The 17,132-nt window shown below is 42.4% G+C and overlaps 1 protein-coding gene across 3 annotated transcripts in view; it reads left to right on the plus strand.

Annotated features, from left to right (window-relative positions):
• Positions 1-17,132, plus strand: part of LOC117679398 (peroxidasin homolog) — a 126,643-nt gene that overhangs the window by 33,213 nt on the left and 76,298 nt on the right. Inside the window, exon 1 of one of the 3 annotated variants that reach the window (XM_087889005.1) lies at positions 12,369-15,082. The exons of the other annotated variants lie outside the window; for them this stretch is intronic. Coding sequence (XP_087745131.1) covers positions 15,036-15,082 — 47 coding nt within the window. The 5' untranslated portion in view covers positions 12,369-15,035. Of the gene's footprint in view, positions 1-12,368; positions 15,083-17,132 lie in introns of those variants that run through there. 3 annotated transcript variants of the gene reach the window in all.

Consider the following 17,132-nt stretch of genomic DNA (forward strand, 5'->3'; position numbering starts at 1 on the left):
TTTCTTTGTTAGGCTAGACATACCGAGGTTCTTTTACCCATTCATCATACAATTTATCCCGCAAAGCCCTTAATCATCTTGGTTGCTCTTCTCTGCACTCTTTCTAGAGTCTCAACATTGTTTTTCCCATCGTGGCAACGAAAACTGGCCGCAGTATTCCAAGTGTGGTCTTCCCAAGGCAGTATAAAGTCCTACTAACCAGGGATGGGTTTCAAATTTTTTTACTACCACTGGTGTGTGTGTGCTAATTTGTTGCTCGTTTACCTTATACTATCTGGATGGCTGAGAAAGGACCCCCTGACCTCCCTGTCTATGGACCGACACCTGGCCACACAAACAAGCTACAGGCAAGCAGCACACAAAACCACACCACCTCTGGTCCACAAACCGGTTGGTGCCTGGTGCCCAAATGGTTGAGGGCCGCTGCTGCAGCTGACCTAGGGCAGATATTCTAGGGCAGGGCTGTCAAATTTAATTCCATTGACCACATCAGGGCTGTGGTTGATGGGGACGGGAGGCGAGCAGGTGTGGCCATCTTGACACCACTCCCCAAACTGCTGGCATGTTTCCACTTTCCATTGGGTAGACAGGCGGAAGCAACACGGGTCGGCCCTTTACATTTTCCAGGATGGCCCCACATCACTGGCCGGATTGGGCACCCGGGCCTTAAGTTTGGCACCCCTGATCTAAGCATTGTTTTGCCTCTTTGCATTTGGCTGGATCCCAAAGGGGAGCACTGGCGGGGGTAGGTTTATCAATGGAATATGTCCTTAAATATCTCTCATTTGCTTTTCCTATTGGTGCAAGGAACAATCATGCATATTTGTTGGTTTGTTGGTTTTGTATTTATTTTAAATACAAGTAATGCAAACAATACAAACATATACATATACATCTAAATCTAAATACAAAAAAAGAATAAAAAAATTACAAATAATACCATGTACCCCCAACCCAGGAGGGCATTTCCCCCCCCCTTATATTTCTTCTTCTGTAACAGCTAAAAGATATACAATATATTCTAATTCTGCCCTTATCCCCTCCAAAACAACATATATTCTTGACTAGGTTTATTCCCTTTGCCTTCCACCAACACCCCCCATATTTCATTTTCCAATAAATATATATTTTCCAATATTTAGCCATCACTAATGTAGCTGCCATTATCAAATTTACAACCATTTCTTTTTTTGTTTCATTTATGTGTGTTGTTCCATCAGGAACAATAATAGAATAATTTAGACATGTCTAAATTTACATTCAAAAGTGCTCTAATTTCTCTAAACACCATGTCCCATATTTTTGTGCACTATTACAATCCCAGCACATGAGTTTATATGTTCCGACTTGTTTCTTGCACCTCCAACAAATATTTCTCTATTTACCATTTATTTGATTTAGTTTAAGTGGTGATAAGTACCACCTCCGTATCACTTCTATATCCATTTTCCTTAACTCTGACATATTTTTATATACTCTTCTATTCCAAATATTTTTCCAATCATTGTCATTTATTTCTCCTAAATCTGATTCCAATTAATTTTAAATATTTTGCCTGCTCTTCTAATTCAATTAATATTGTATATATTTTCCCAAGTCTTCCTTTACCTATATATTCTTCATTCATCTCGCATTCTTTTATAATAATTTCAAATTTTGTTAACTGTCTATCTTTCTCCTTGAATCTTTCTTCCACTTTTATCCATTTCTAATTGGAGTAGAGTAGAGTAGAGTAGAGTAGAGTAGAGTAGAGTAGAGTAGAGTAGAATAGAGTAGAATAGAGTAGAATAGAATAGAATAGAATAGAATAGAATAGAATAGAATAGAATAGAATAGAATAGAATTTTATTGGCCAAGTGTGATTGGACACACAAGGAATTTGTCTTGGTGCATATGCTCTTGGTGTACATAAAAGAAAAGATACATTCATCAAGAATCACAAGGTACAACACTTAATGATAGACATAGGGAACAAATAATCAAATCATATTAGGGAAACAGTCAATATAAATTGTAAGGATACCAGCAACAAGGTTACAGTGGTAAGTGGGAGGAGATAGGAGCGATGAGAAGATTAATAGTAATGCAGACTTAGTAACTAGTTTGACGGTGTTGAGGGAATTATTTGTTTAGCAGAGTGATGGCATTCAGGAAAAAACTGTCCTTGTGTCTAGTTGTTCTGGAGTGCATTGCCCTATAGCGTTGTTTTGAGGGTAGGAGTTGAAATAGTTTATGTCCAGGATGCCAGGGGTCTGTAAATATTTTCCCAGCCCTCTTTTTGACTCGGGCAGTATACAGGTCCTCCATGGAAGGCAGGTTGGTAGCCATTATTTTTTCTGCAGTTCTAATTATCCTCTAAAGTCTGTGTCTGTCTTGTTGGGTTGCAGAACCAATCCAGACAGTTATAGAGGTTCAGATGACAGTCTCATTAATTCCTCTGTAGAAGTGTATCAGCAGCTCCTTGGGCAGTTTGAGCTTTCTGAATTGGTGCAGAAAGAACATTCTTTGTTGTGTTTTTTGATGACGTTTTTGATGTTAGGTGTCCATTTTAGGTCTTGTGATGGTAGAACCTAGAAATTTGAAGGTCTCTACTGTTGATACTGTGTTGTCTAATATTGTAAAAGGTAGAAGTATTCGAAGGGTTTCTCCTAAAGTCCACCATTTCTACAGTTTTGAGTGTGTTCAGTTCCAGATTGTTCTGGTCGCTTTGAAGATGACACAACAGTGATCGGTCTCATTCGAGATAATGATGAATCTGCATGGAGACAGGAGGCTAGTTGTTCAGCCTCCCACCTGCATGCGGATTCATCATTATCTCGAATGAGACCGATCACTGTTGTGTCACCTTCAAACTTCAGTAGTTAACAGATGGATTGTTAGAGACGCAGTCATTGGTATAGAGAGAGGAGAAGGGGAGAGAGCACACAGCCTGGGGGGGGCCCTGGGCTAATTGCACAGGTATCTGATGTGATGCTTAGCTTCACCTGCTACTTCCTGTCTGTTAGGAATACATTCAAATAATAAATTCAACCAATTTAATTTCATATCTGCTAAAGCATTCTTTAGTTGTGTTATATGCTGTAACTTGTTCTTCCAGGGTTCCCATGTATATATCAGATTTTTTTTTTAAGTTTACCAATCCATTCTTTCAATTCAATCTTAGGGAATTTCTCCATTTCCACCACCGGTGTTAAAGGAGAAATTCCTGGCATTAGCCAGTATCTCCATTTATTCCATAATTCTATCCAATTTTTAAAAAAGGATTATGAATCCTCCTGGCAATTTTTTAAATATCTTTTTTAAACCAATGTATTTCTATAGGATCACCCATTTCCCTTGTTTCTTTCAGCTCTCTATCCCTCAATATTAAATCTAGTAACTGCTATAAGATCTGGGACCACCTTTCATTGATTAGCTACCCAATAATTTCTAACATTTGGAAGACCCAGCCCAGCCTTTTTTAACGGTTCATACAATGCTTTACTTGTTCTTGCTCTTTTACAATACACCTCCAGCAACCTCTGTCTTTGCTTTAATTCTTCATCCGAAAATTTAATGGGGATCATCCAAAACAAAAAATTAATTTTTGGTAAAACTTTCATTTTTATCATTGCAATGCTTCCGAACCATGGTAATTTCACTTTCTCCTATTCATCAACTTTATCTTTCATATCTTTCTTCTGCTTTTCATAATTTCTTTTCCTGAACGCTTCACGGGATCTTGATTCTATCTCGCTCTGATGCAGCCTGGGAGTCCAGAGGCTTTTCTGGCAGCTGCAGGCTCCACCATGAATGCAAGGCGTCCCGCGTGACCGCGCCTAAACACGTGTCCCTGGGTTAACAAGAAGGCTTTTTCCAACATTCCCGCCGGTTGCAGAACCGGGACTTTCTCACGAAGCGAAACGGTGCATCCATCACGGCAGAATCGCAGCCTTTCCTCCTCGCAAAGCATCACGGTCGAAGCCAATGCAAATGAGGCTGCTCATCGCCCCGCCTCCCCGCTAAATTCCTTCTCCGTTGGCTGCTATGCTAACTATTAACCGGGGCGATCAAAGCGGAGTCTCGCCTAAAGTGACAATCGGGGTGCAAAACTCACGTCAACTACGCGAGGTTTTTTTTTTTTAGAAACATAACTTTTCCTCCGCATCGTTATCAAAGGAGAAAAGCCTCGTTTAACTGACGTCACTCTGCAACCACTTTTAGGCGCTCTGAGTCTTTACTCGCCAACAAAGCGTTAAACCTCATTCAAACTGAGCGGGGAGGCGGGGAGATGAGCAGCCTCATTTGCATCTGCTTCAACCGTGATGCTTTGCGAAGAGGAAGGATCCCGTGATCGATGAACCGTTTCGCTTCATGAGAAAGTCTCCGTTTTAGAAACGGCGGGAATGTTCGGAAAATATTTTGTTGTTCCCCCAAGGACACGTGTTGGCCACGGTCTCGTGGGACGCTTTAACCTCAGTGTCTGTTGCCGTCCTAGACTCGGTATCGGTTTGTAACTGAAGGTACCTTTCTCTGTCGGAGGAAACGTCGGTCACGTATGGGTTGACTTGTCGGTCGGATCGAGTCTATTAAATTTTTGGAAGCCCTTCGGTAGGGCTGTCTTTGGTTCTAAAAAGAAGAGAAAGGGTCACAAGTTGCGTTATTTCTCCCTTCTTACGTGTCGCTTGAAAGCGGTTGCTTTTATATTTGCCACTTATTGCTTGTTCGCATTGTAATATCTTGATGGGTTCGAATGGGAGTAAATCCTTTCCTTCTGCTTTCGGTTTTTTCGCACGGCTTGTATGTCCCCTGATTGTTGCACGGGAGAAACCTGGCTACAGAAGTACGCGACCCCTCTGTTCGCGGAATGCACGCAGCAAGCCAATGCAATCCTAAATTGCATTAACAGAAGGATACAATCAAGATCCAGTTGAGGTATTTACCACTCTAAAGACTTAGTAAGAGCTCACCTAGAATCCTGCATTGGTCACCACAGTATAAAAAAAAGATGTTGAGAGAGGTTATAAAGAGTGGAGAGAAGAGCAACAAAGAGGATTAGGGGACTGGAGGCTAAAACATGGACAGTTGCAGGAAATTGGTAGGTCTAGTTTGATGAAAAGAAGGACTAGGGGAGACATGATAGCAGTTGGTCCAATATCTCAGGGGCTGCCACAAAGAAGAGGGAGTCAAGCTATTCTCCAAAGCACCTGAAGGCAGGACAAGAAGCAATGGGTGGAAACTAATCAAGGAGAAAAGCAATTTAGGACTAAGGAGAAATTTCCTGACATAACAATTAACCAGTGGAACGACTTGCCTCTGGAAGTTGCGAATGATCCAACACTGGAAGTTTTAAAGAAGAGATTGGAGAACCATTTGTCTGAACTTGTATGGGGTTTCCTGCCAAGCAGGGGCTTGGACTAGAAGACCTCCAAGATTCCTTCCAGCCTTGTTATTCTATTCTATATTCACTGGTTAATTGTTTTGTTAGCAAATTTCTCCTTATTTCTAGGTTGCTTCTCTCCTTGATTAGTTTCCATCCGGTGCTTCTTGTCCTGCCTTCAGGTGCTTTCGGAAATAGGTTGACCCCCCCCCTCTTGTGGCAGCCCCTCAAATACTGGAAGACAATCATGTCACTCCTAATCCTTTTCTTTATTGGGCTAGACATACCGAGGTTCTTTTACCCATTCATCATACAATTTATCCCGCAAAGCCCTTAATCATCTTAGTTGCTCTTCTCTGCACTCCTTCTAGAGTCTCAACATTGTTTTTCCCATCGTGGCAACGAAAACTGGCCGCAGTATTCCAAGTGTGGTCTTCCCAAGGCAGTATAAAGTCCTACTAACCAGGGATGGGTTTCAAATTTTCTTACTACGTTTAGGAGTGACAGTGTTTCGGTGCGTGTGTGCTAATTTGTTGCTCGTTTACCTTATACTATCGATGGCTGAGAAAGGACCCCCTGACCTCCCTGTCTATGGACCGACACCTAGCCACACAAACAAGCTACAGGCAAGCAGCACACAAAACCACACCACCTCTGGTCCACAAACCGGTTGGTGCCTAGTGCCCAAAAGGTTGAGGGCCGCTGCTGCAGCTGACCTAGGGCAGATATTCTAGGGCAGGGCTGTCAAATTTTATTTCATTGACCACATCAGGGCTGTGGTTGATGGGGAGTGGGGAGGCGAGCAGGCGTGGCCATCTTGACACCACTCCCCAAACTCCTGACATGTTTCCACTTTGCATTGGGTAGACCAGGCGGAAGCAACACGGGTCGGCCCCTTACATTTTCCAGGATGGCCCCACATCAGTGGCCAGATCTGGCCCACGGGACTCGCGTTTGGCACCCCTGATCTAGGCATTTTCTTGCCTTTTTGCATTTGGCTGGATCCCAAAGGGGAGCACTGGCTGGGGTAGGTTTATCAATGGAATATGTCCTTAAATATCTCTCATTTGCTTTTCCTATTGGTGCAAGGAACAATCATGGATATTTGTTGGTTTGTTGGTTTTTATTTATTTTAAATACAAGTAATGCAAACTATACAAACATATACATATACATCTAAATCTAAATAAAAAAAATAATAAAAAAAATTACAAATAATACCAAAATTTATAAGTACCTACTAAAATACAAATTAGAAGAGGAGGTTGTCAAAGAGAATATGATAACATGGGCCAAAAATATAGGATATACTATTGAATTGGATAAGTGGGAAAATTTGTGGAAGATAAATTATAAGATGACATTGTCTATACCCTATAAGGAAAACCTTTACAAAATGTTCTACCGATGGCACCTCTCACCGGCGCGCCTAGCCAAGATGTTCCCAAATACATCTCCAATGTGCTGGAAATGTAAATCACAGAAAGAGACATATTATCATCTCTGGTGGTTATGCCGAAGGGCAAAACAATACTGGCAACAAATTAAAACAATGATTGAAGAAATCACGAAACAAAAACTGGAAACGAGGCCGGAAATCTTTTTATTGGGAATAATCACAGCACAATATACCAAAGAAATAAAATATCTGATCATCCATATCCTCACAGCAGCACGTATACTCTTTGCCCAACATTGGAAATCTGAACAGTTACCCACAGAAGACAAAATAATAGCCAAAATTACAGAATGTGCAGAATTGGATAAGCTCAGAAAAGAAATACAAGAGAAAGATGATACTGATTACTATTTAGTATGGCAAAGATGGTACAGCTGGCTGGAGGCAAAAATAGGAATATAAAGATAATTTTCGACTATTCAACAGAAATGCATAGAAGTAAACAAGGAGTCAATTATATATATACATATATAACCATGTAATCATGTCACGGTAGATATAGATACAAATAGAAATATGAAAATAACCCACCATTGTAGTAACTTCTAAGAGTCAGTCATTGGACTGAATTGATGTTTGTTCGTTTTGTATGTTGTTTCAATGTATTTATGTCGGTTTGTTTTTTCTTTTTATTATTAATAAAAAATTTTTTTTAAAAAAATACAAATAATACCGTGTACCCCCACCCCAGGAGGCCATTTCCACTCCCACTTATATTTCTTCTTCTGTAACAGCTAAAAGATATACAATATATTCTAATTCTACCCTTATCCCCTCCAAAACAACATATATTCTTGACTAGGTTTATTCCCTTTCCTTCCAACAACACCCCCCATATTTCATTTTAATTGTTTGCTTTAATCATCCCTTTTTAAAATTTAATTTCTGTTGTTAATTTATCATTTGTTGCCATACTCCAAATTTCATTATACCATTCATTTTCTTGACTATCCCAATTTTGTCCCCAATATTTAGCCATCACTAATGTAGCTGCCATTATCAAATTTACAATCATTTCTTTTTTTGTTTCATTTATGTGTGTTCCATCAGGAACAATAGTAGAATAATTTAGACATGTCTAAATTTACATTCAAAAGTGCTCTAATTTCTATAAACACCATGTCCCATATTTTTGTGCATTATTACAATCCCAGCACATGAGTTTATATGTTCCGACTTGTTTCTTGCACCTCCAACAAATATTTCTCTATTTACCATTTATTTGATTTAGTTTAAGTGGTGATAAGTACCACCTCCATATCACTTCTATATCCATTTTCCTTAACTCTGACATATTCTTATATACTCTTCTATTCCAAATATTTTTCCAATCATTGTCATTTATTTCTCCTAAATCTGATTCCCAAATTAATTTTAAATATTTTGCCTGCTCTTCTAATTCAATTAATATTGTATATATTTTCCCAAGTCTTCATTTACCTATATATTCTTCATTCACCTTACATTCTTTTATAATAATTTCAAATTTTGTTAATTGTCTATCTCCTTGAATCCTTCCTCCACTTTTATCCATTTCTAATTGGAGTAGAGTAGAGTAGAGTAGAGTAGAGTAGAGTAGAGTAGAGTAGAGTAGAATAGAATAGAATAGAATAGAATAGAATAGAATAGAATAGAATAGAATAGAATAGAATTTTATTGGCCAAGTGTGATTGGACACACAAGGAATTTGTCTTGGTGCATATGCTCTTAGTGTACATAAAAGTAAAGATACATTCGTCAAGAATCATAAGGTACAACACTTAATGATAGACATAGGGAACAAATAATCAAATCATATTAGGGAAACAGTCAATATAAATTGTAAGGATATCAGCAACAAGGTTACAGTGGTAAGTGGGAGGAGATAGGAACGATGAGAAGATTAATAGCAATTGACAGTGTTGAGGGAATTATTTGTTTAGCAGAATGATGGCATTCAGGAAAAAACTGTCCTTGTGTCTAGTTGTTCTGGTGTGCTGTGCCCTATAGCGTTGTTTTGAGGGTAGGAGTTGAAATAGTTTATGTCCAGGATGCGAGGGGTCTGTAAATATTTTCCCAGCCCTCTTTTTGACTCGGGCAGTATACAGGTCCTCCATGGAAGGCAGGTTGGTAGCCATTATTTTTTCTGCAGTTCTAATTATCCTCTGAAGTCTGTGTCTGTCTTGTTGGGTTGCAGAACCAATCCAGACAGTTATAGAGGTTCAGATGACAGTCTCATTAATTCCTCTGTAGAAGTGTATCAGCAGCTCCTTGGGCAGTTTGAGCTTTCTGAGTTGGTGCAGAAAGAACATTCTTTGTTGTGCTTTTTTGATGACGTTTTTGATGTTAGGTGTCCATTTTAGGTCTTGTGATGGTAGAACCTAGAAATTTGAAGGTCTCTACTGTTGATACTGTGTTGTCTAGTATTGTAAAAGGTAGAAGTATGGAAGGGTTTCTCCTAAAGTCCACCATTTCTACAGTTTTGAGTGTGTTCAGTTCCAGATTGTTCTGGTTGCATCACGAGGCTAGTTGTTCAAACTCCCGGCTGCATGCGGATTCATCATTATCTCGAATGAGACCGATCACTGTTGTGTCAGGAACGATGAGAAGATTAATAGTAATGCAGACATAGTAACTAGTTTGACAGTGTTGAGGGAATTATTTGTTTAGTAGAGTGATGGCATTCAGGAAAAAACTGTCCTTGTGTCTAGTTCTTTCTTTCTTTCTTTATTTATTTATTCGAATTTCTATACTGCCCTTCTCCTTTCGGACTCAGGGCGGTGAACAGCCAGATAAAAAACATCTATACAAACATCACGGTTAAAAAATAAAGTTAAAATAATTTATAAATTTGGCCCATAATTTAAAACTTGTCAATTTAAAATAAATATTAAAATTTTAAAACTAACCCTAAAATCAGGACAGTCCGGCTAACTGAAAAAAATAAGTTTTTAGGGCCCAACGAAAAATCCGGAGGTCGGAGATCACTCGTATCTCTGGGGGTAGATTGTTCCATAGGGTAGGTGCCACCACAGAGAAGGCTCTCCTCCTGGGGGTCGTCAGCCGGCATTGTCTGGCCGACGGCACCCTGAGGAGGCCCTCTCTGTGGGAGTGAACCGGCCGGTGGGAGGCTATTGGTGGCAGAAGGCGGTCCCGTAAGTACCCTGGCCCTAAGCCATGGAGCGCTTTAAAGGGGATCACCAACACCTTGAAGCGCACCTGGAAGTCCACCGGAAGCCAATGCAGCTCGCGCAGGAGAGGAGTCACATGGGAGCGCCCCGTCGCTCCCATAATCCCCCGCGCAGCCGCATTCTGCACCAGTTGGAGCCTCCGGATGTACCCCAAGGGGAGCCCCATGTAGAGAGCGTTACAATAGTAGAGAGCGTTACATGTTCTGGTGTGCAGTGCCCTATAGCGTTGTTTTGAGGGTAGGAGTTGAAATAGTTTATGTCCAGGATGCCAGGGGTCTGTAAATATTTTCCCAGCCCTCTTTTTGACTCGGGCAGTATACAGGTCCTCCATGGAAGGCAGGTTGGTAGCCATTGTTTTTTCTGCAGTTCTAATTATCCTCTGAAGTCTGTGTCTGTCTTCTTGGGTTGCAGAACCAAACCAGACAATTATAGAGGTTCAGATGACAGTTTCATTAATTCCTCTGTAGAAGTGTATCAGCAGCTCCTTGGGCAGTTTGAGCTTTCTGAGTTGGTGCAGAAAGAACATTCTTTGTTGTGCTTTTTTGATGACGTTTTTGATGTTAGGTGTCCATTTTAGGTCTTGTGATGGTAGAACCTAGAAATTTGAAGGTCTCTACTGTTGATACTGTGTTGTCTAATATTGTAAAAGGTAGAAGTATTTGAAGGGTTTCTCCTAAAGTCCACCAGCATTTCTACGGTTTTGAGTGTGTTCAGTTCCAGATTGTTCTGGTCGCTTTGAAGATGACACAACAGTGATCGGTCTCATTCGAGGTAATGATGAATCCGCATGGAGACAGGAGGCTAGTTGTTCAAACTCCCGGCTGCATGCGGATTCATCATTTCTCGAATGAGACCGATCACTGTTGTGTCATCTTCAAACTTCAGTAGTTAACAGATGGATTGTTAGAGACGCAGTCATTGGTGTATAGAGAGAGAAGGGGAGAGAGCACACAGCCTTGGGGGGGCCCTGGGCTAATTGTACAGGTATCTGATGTGATGCTTAGCTTCACCTGCTGCTTCCTGTCTGTTAGGAATACATTCAAATAATAAATTCAACCAATTTAATTTCATATCTGCTAAAGCATTCTTTAGTTGTGTTATATGCTTTAACTTGTTCTTCCAGGCTTCCCATGTATATCTCTGATTTTTTTTTTAAGTTTACCAATCCATTCTTTCAATTCCATCTTAGGGAATTTCTCCATTTCCACCACCGGTGTTAAAGGAGAAATTCCTGGCATTAGCCAGTATCTCCATTTATTCCATAATTCTATCCAATTAAAAAAAAAGGATTATGAATCCTCCTGGCAATTTTTTAAGTATCTTTTTTAAACCAATGTATTTCTCTATGATCACCCATTTCCCTCCATTCTTTCAGCTCTCTATCCCTCAATATTAAATCTAGTAACTGCTATAATATCTGGGACCACCTTTAATTGATTAGCTACCCAATAATATCTAACATTTGGAAGACCCAGCCCAGCCTTTTTTAACGGTTCATACAATGCTTTACTTGTTCTTGCTCTTTTACAATACACCTCCAGCAACCTCTGTCTTTGCTTTAATTCTTCATCCGAAAATTTAATGGGCAACATCCAAAACAAAAAATTAATTTTTGGCAAAACTTTCATTTTTATCATTGCAATTCTTCCGAACCATGGTAATTTCACTTTCTCCAATTCATCAACTTTATGTTTCATATCTTTCTTCTGCTTTTCATAATTTCTTTTCCTGAACGCTTCACGGGATGTTGAGTCTATCTCGCTTTGATGCAGCCTGGGAGTCCAGTGGCTTTTCTGGCAGCTGCAGGCTCCACCATGAATGCAAGGCGTCCCGCGCGACCGCGCCTAAACACGTGTCCCTGGGTTAACAAGAAGGCTTTTTCCAACATTCCCGCCGGTTGCAGAACCGGGACTTTCTCACGAAGCGAAACGGTGCATCCATCACGGCAGAATCGCAGCCTTTCCTCCTCGCAAAGCATCACGGTCGAAGCCAATGCAAATGAGGCTGCTCATCGCCCCGCCTCCCTGCTCAGTTCCTTCTCCGTTGGCTGCTATGCTAACTATTAACCGGGGCGATCAAAGCGGAGTCTCGCCTAAAGTGACAATCGGGGTGCAAAACTGACGTCAACTAAGTGAGGTTTTTTTTTTTTTTTTTAGAAGCGGGTATAACTTTTCCTCCGCATCGTTATCAAAGGGGAAAAGCCTCGTTTAGCTGACGTCACTCTGCACCCACTTTTAGGCGCTCTGAGTCTTGACTCGCCAACAAAGCGTTAAACCTCATTCAAACTGAGCGGGGAGGCGGGGAGATGAGCAGCCTCATTTGCATTTGCTTCAACCGTGATGCTTTGCGAAAAGGAAGGATCTGTGCCTCTCCCGTGATCGATGAACCGTTTCGCTTCATGAGAAAGTCTCCGTTTTAGATTTGGCGGGAATGTTTGGAAAACATTTTTTGTTCCCCCCAGGACAAGTGTTGCCCACTGTCTCGCGGGACGCTTTAACCTCAGTGTCCATTGCCGTCCTAGACTCGGTGTCGGTTTATAACCAAATGTACCTTTCTCTGTTGGAGGAAACGTCAGTCAGATGTGGGTTGATTCGGTCGGATCGAGTCTATTAATTTTTGGAAGCCCTTCGATAGGGCTGTCTTTGTCTGGTTCTAAAAGTAGAGAGAAGGTTGTCAGTTGCCTTATTTCTCCTTTCTTACGTGTCGCTTGAAAGCGGTTGCTTTTGTATCTGCCAGTTATTGCTTGTTCGCATTGTAATTTCTTGCTGGGTTCGAATGGGAGTAAATCCTTTTCTTCTGCTTTCGGTTTTTTCGCACATATGTCCCCTGGTTGTTGCACGGGAGAAACCTGGCTGCACAAGTACGCAACCCCTCTGTTCGCGGAATGCAGGCAGCAAGCCAATGCAATCCTAAACTGCATTAACAGAAGGATACAATCAAGATCCAGTTGAGGTATTAATACCACTCTAAAGACTTAGTAAGAGCTCACCTAGAATCCTGCATTGGTCACCACAGTATAAAAAAAAGATGTTGAGAGAGGTTATAAAGAGTGGAGAGAAGAGCAAGAAAGATGATTAGGGGAGTAGAGGCTAAAACATGAAAAACAGTTGCAGGAAATTGGTAGGTCTAGTTTGATGAAAAGAAGGACTAGGGGAGACATGATAGCAGTTGGTCCAATATCTCAGGGGCTGCCACAAAGAAGAGGGAGTCAAGCTATTCTCCAAAGCACCTGAAGGCAGGACAAGAAGCAATGGGTGGAAACTAATCAAGAAGAGTAACAACCTAGAACTAAGGAGAAATTTCCTGACAGAACAATTAACCAGTGGAACGACTTGCCTCTGGAAGTTGCGAATGATCCAACACTGGAAGTTTTAAAGAAGAGATTGGAGAACCATTTGTCTGAAATTGTATGGGGTTTCCTGCCTAAGCAGGGGCTTGGACTAGAAGACCTCCAAGATTCCTAGAATAACCTTGTTATTCTATTCTATATTCACTGGCTAATTGTTTTGTTACCAAATTTCTCCTTATTTCTAGGTTGCTTCTCTCCTTGATTAGTTTCCATCCGGTGCTTCTTGTCCTGCCTTCAGGTGCTTTCGGAAATAGGTTGACCCCCCCCTCTTTTGGCAGCCCCTCAAATACTGGAAGACAATCATGTCACTCCTAATCCTTTTCTTTATTGGGCTAGACATACCGAGGTTCTTTTACCCATTCATCATACAATTTATCCCGCAAAGCCCTTAATCATCTTGGTTGCTCTTCTCTGCACTCTTTCTAGAGTCTCAACATTGTTTTTTCCATCGTGGCGACGAAAACTGGCCGCAGTATTCCAAGTGTGGTCTTCCCAAGGCAGTATAAAGTCGTACTAACCAGGGATGGGTTTCAAATTTTTTTACTACGTTTAGGAGTGACAGTGTTTCGGTGCGTGTGTGCTAATTTGTTGCTCGTTTACCTTATAATATCTGGATGGCTGAGAAAGGACCCCCTGACCTCCCTGTCTAGGACCGACACCTGCAATGCACACTTTGTAACTAGTTTGACAGTGTTGAGGGAATTATTTGTTTAACTGAGTGATGGCATTCAGGAAAAAACTGTCCTTGTGTCTAGTTGTTCTGGTGTGCAGTGCCCTATATAGCGTCGTTTTGAGGGTAGGAGTTGAAATAGTTTATGTCCAGGATGCAAGGGGTCTGTAAATATTTCCCCAGCCCTCTTTTTGACTCGGGCAGTATACAGGTCCTCCATGGAAGGCAGGTTGGTAGCCATTATTTTTTCTGCAGTTCTAATTATCCTCTGAAGTCTGTGTGTGTCTTGTTGGGTTGCAGAACCAAACCAGACAATTATAGAGGTTCAGATGACAGTCTCATTAATTCCTCTGTAGAAGTGTATCAGCAGCTCCTTGGGCAGTTTGAGCTTTCTGAGTTGGTGCAGAAAGAACATTTTTGTTGTGCTTTTTTGATGACGTTTTTGATGTTAGGTGTCCATTTTAGGTCTTGAGATGGTAGAACCTAGAAATTTGAACGTCTCTACTGTTGATACTGTGTTGTCTAATGTTGTAAAAGGTAGAAGTATTCGAAGGGTTTCTCCTAAAGTCCACCACCATTTCTACGGTTTTGAGTGTGTTCAGTGCCAGATTGTTCTGGTTGCTCTGAAGATGACACAACAGTGATCGGTCTTAATAAATACCGATTTCGTGTCAATAATGATCGGGAACCTTTTTCTATTTGCTGAGGTAACTTCCTTAATGGTTTAACAATGCAACATCTAATGTATGAATTGAACGGAACAGAACAAGAGAACTGGCTCTGACACTTCTTATATAGTGCTGTCGAAACGTAGGTAACCAATCACAGGACTGACCGACATGCTTAACCAATCACAGGCCAGGACATTTAATACCCTTCCAATAGAGGGCACTTCCCTAGATCATGCTCAGTATACAATACCCCTTTATCCCTGGAAAGCGCATGCATAGTCTTTAAGGTACGCTGGGCGGTGCTGGAGTCAGCCCGACATTCGACGGCCCTCCAGTGGCGATCGCCCTTTTTCGTTGATGTCCGCTCTCTTCTCCCAGATCTGGACGATGCTCTACAAGTGCCGGTAAGTGTGCTTCCTCCTCGGGACTGATGATTAGGGGTGCGGTAGACGGTTTCCCCGGGTTTCTTTGGGCCGTGGCCACACCTTCACTATTTGGGCCCAGTGAGCGGGGATTTGCCCGTACCTCGGGCCTTCCTTGTCTTGGGGCTTCTGGAGTATTGATTCTGTCGTTTTCTGCCTGTTTTAGTGGCTCATTTCCCCCTGGTTCCCTGTCTAAACCCTGCATGTTGGAGTCCCGCACCCATCTAGTTCGTAACTGGTCTAGGTGTCGTCTCCAGACTTTTCCTTGCCCCATGTCTATTTTATAAGAGCAGGGTCCCGTAGTTGTGAGTACCTTTCCTGGCAACAAGAGAGGTTGGCCAGCAGAGTTATGGGCGTATACCAGGTCACCATCCCTAAACCCTCGGTGAGACCTAGATGAAGCTAATGGTTTTTGCGGGGCGTAAGAGGGGTGCAACCGGTCGAGCACCATCCTCAGCCAGCAGCCCATAAGGAGCTCGGCCTGGCTGCGGTTGGTCAGGGGGCAAGAGGTAGAGTGTTGGATGAGTAAATACTCCGCAATTCTTGTGGCCCACCCCCCAGGGCCCATGCGTCAATCTTACGGCCCTCACCGCCAAACCATTACTGGCCGGATGGTAAGGGGCGATAAGGCAGTGTCGGATACCTAAACCCGCCAGGAATAGTTCAAATGTGGAAGCAGTTAGTTGTGGCCCATTATCCGACACAATTTCGTCGGGCAAGCCGTGGGTGGCAAATAACACGCGCAGGGTCCTTATGACGGCATCCGTAGAGGTTGAGTTCATTGGAATAACTTCTACCCATTTGGAGAATGCGTCAACCAGACTAAAGAACATTTGGCCTTGGACCGGTCCCGCAAAATCTATATGTAAACAAGACCACGGCCCCTGAGGTTCCTCCCACTCCCTAATCTTCTCTCGGAGCAGCAGCCTAGATTCCTGACACTGGGAATAGGTGGATACCCATGTCGTGATGCATTCATCCAACTTTGGCCACCATAGATAAACTCAGGCCAGGGCCTTCATCCGGACTATACCCGGATGACCAGCATGCAAAGTGGACAGGATAGAGTTCCTTAATGGGGAGGGGATCACAACCCGATGCCCCCACAACAAACACCCTTCTTGAACTGCTAATTCCGACTTCCGGAGGGCGTATGGTTGCCATTTAAGGCTGACCCCTGCGTTTGGCCACCCCCTGGAGGACCGAATTAAGGACCGGGGAAAGTTCAGGGTGTCGGCCGGAGGCTTTGGCAATGTCTGCGCCTGTCAGCGGAAAAGGGGAATCCTCGATTAGAAGAACAGAGGAGGTGGGTGCCGGGTCATACAGGAAAGTTTTGAGCGGACAGCAGCTTAAAGCGTCAGCATGAGCTAAATGTTTGCCAGGGACATAAATCAGGGAGTAGTGATAGGCAGAAAGAAAGACGGACCATCGAGTCAGTCTGAGGGACAGGATTTATGGGGTTTGGCGGTCTCCAGACAAAATGCCCAAAAGGGGCTTGTGGTCAGTCACTAAAGTAAAATGACGACCATAGATATAGTGGTGAAACTTCTTAACCCCTGATACTAAAGCCAATGCCTCCTTGTCCAGCTGAGAGGAATTACTCTCAGCTGGCACCAGGGTACGGGAGAAGAAAGCAATAGGGGCATCTCTGCCATTAGGGAGGGTATGACTCAAGACAGTGCCAACACCGTATGGTGAGGCGTCACAAGCTAGTATCAGAGGAAGGGAGAAGAAAGCAATAGGGGCATCTCTGCCATTAGGGAGGGTATGACTCAAGACAGTGCCAACACCGTATGGTGAGGCGTCACAAGCTAGTATCAGAGGAAGGGTCTCCGAATATTGTACAAGTACAGAGTTAGATACAAGCAGACGTTTAAAAGCAGTAAATGCCAAAGAAGCCTTAGTGTCCCAGGTCCAGGTCGCTCCATGATCCAGCAGCCGATGGAGAGGTTCTGCGACGGAAGCTTTATGCGGTAGAAAGATAACAAAGAAGTTAAGTAGGCCCAAGAAAGCCTGCGGTTCAGCCCTAGAT

This window comes from Pantherophis guttatus, chromosome 3 (genome assembly GCF_059756535.1).
Source record: "Pantherophis guttatus breed Tessera chromosome 3, ASM5975653v1, whole genome shotgun sequence".
In the NCBI taxonomy this organism is placed as follows: Eukaryota; Metazoa; Chordata; class Lepidosauria; order Squamata; family Colubridae; genus Pantherophis; species Pantherophis guttatus.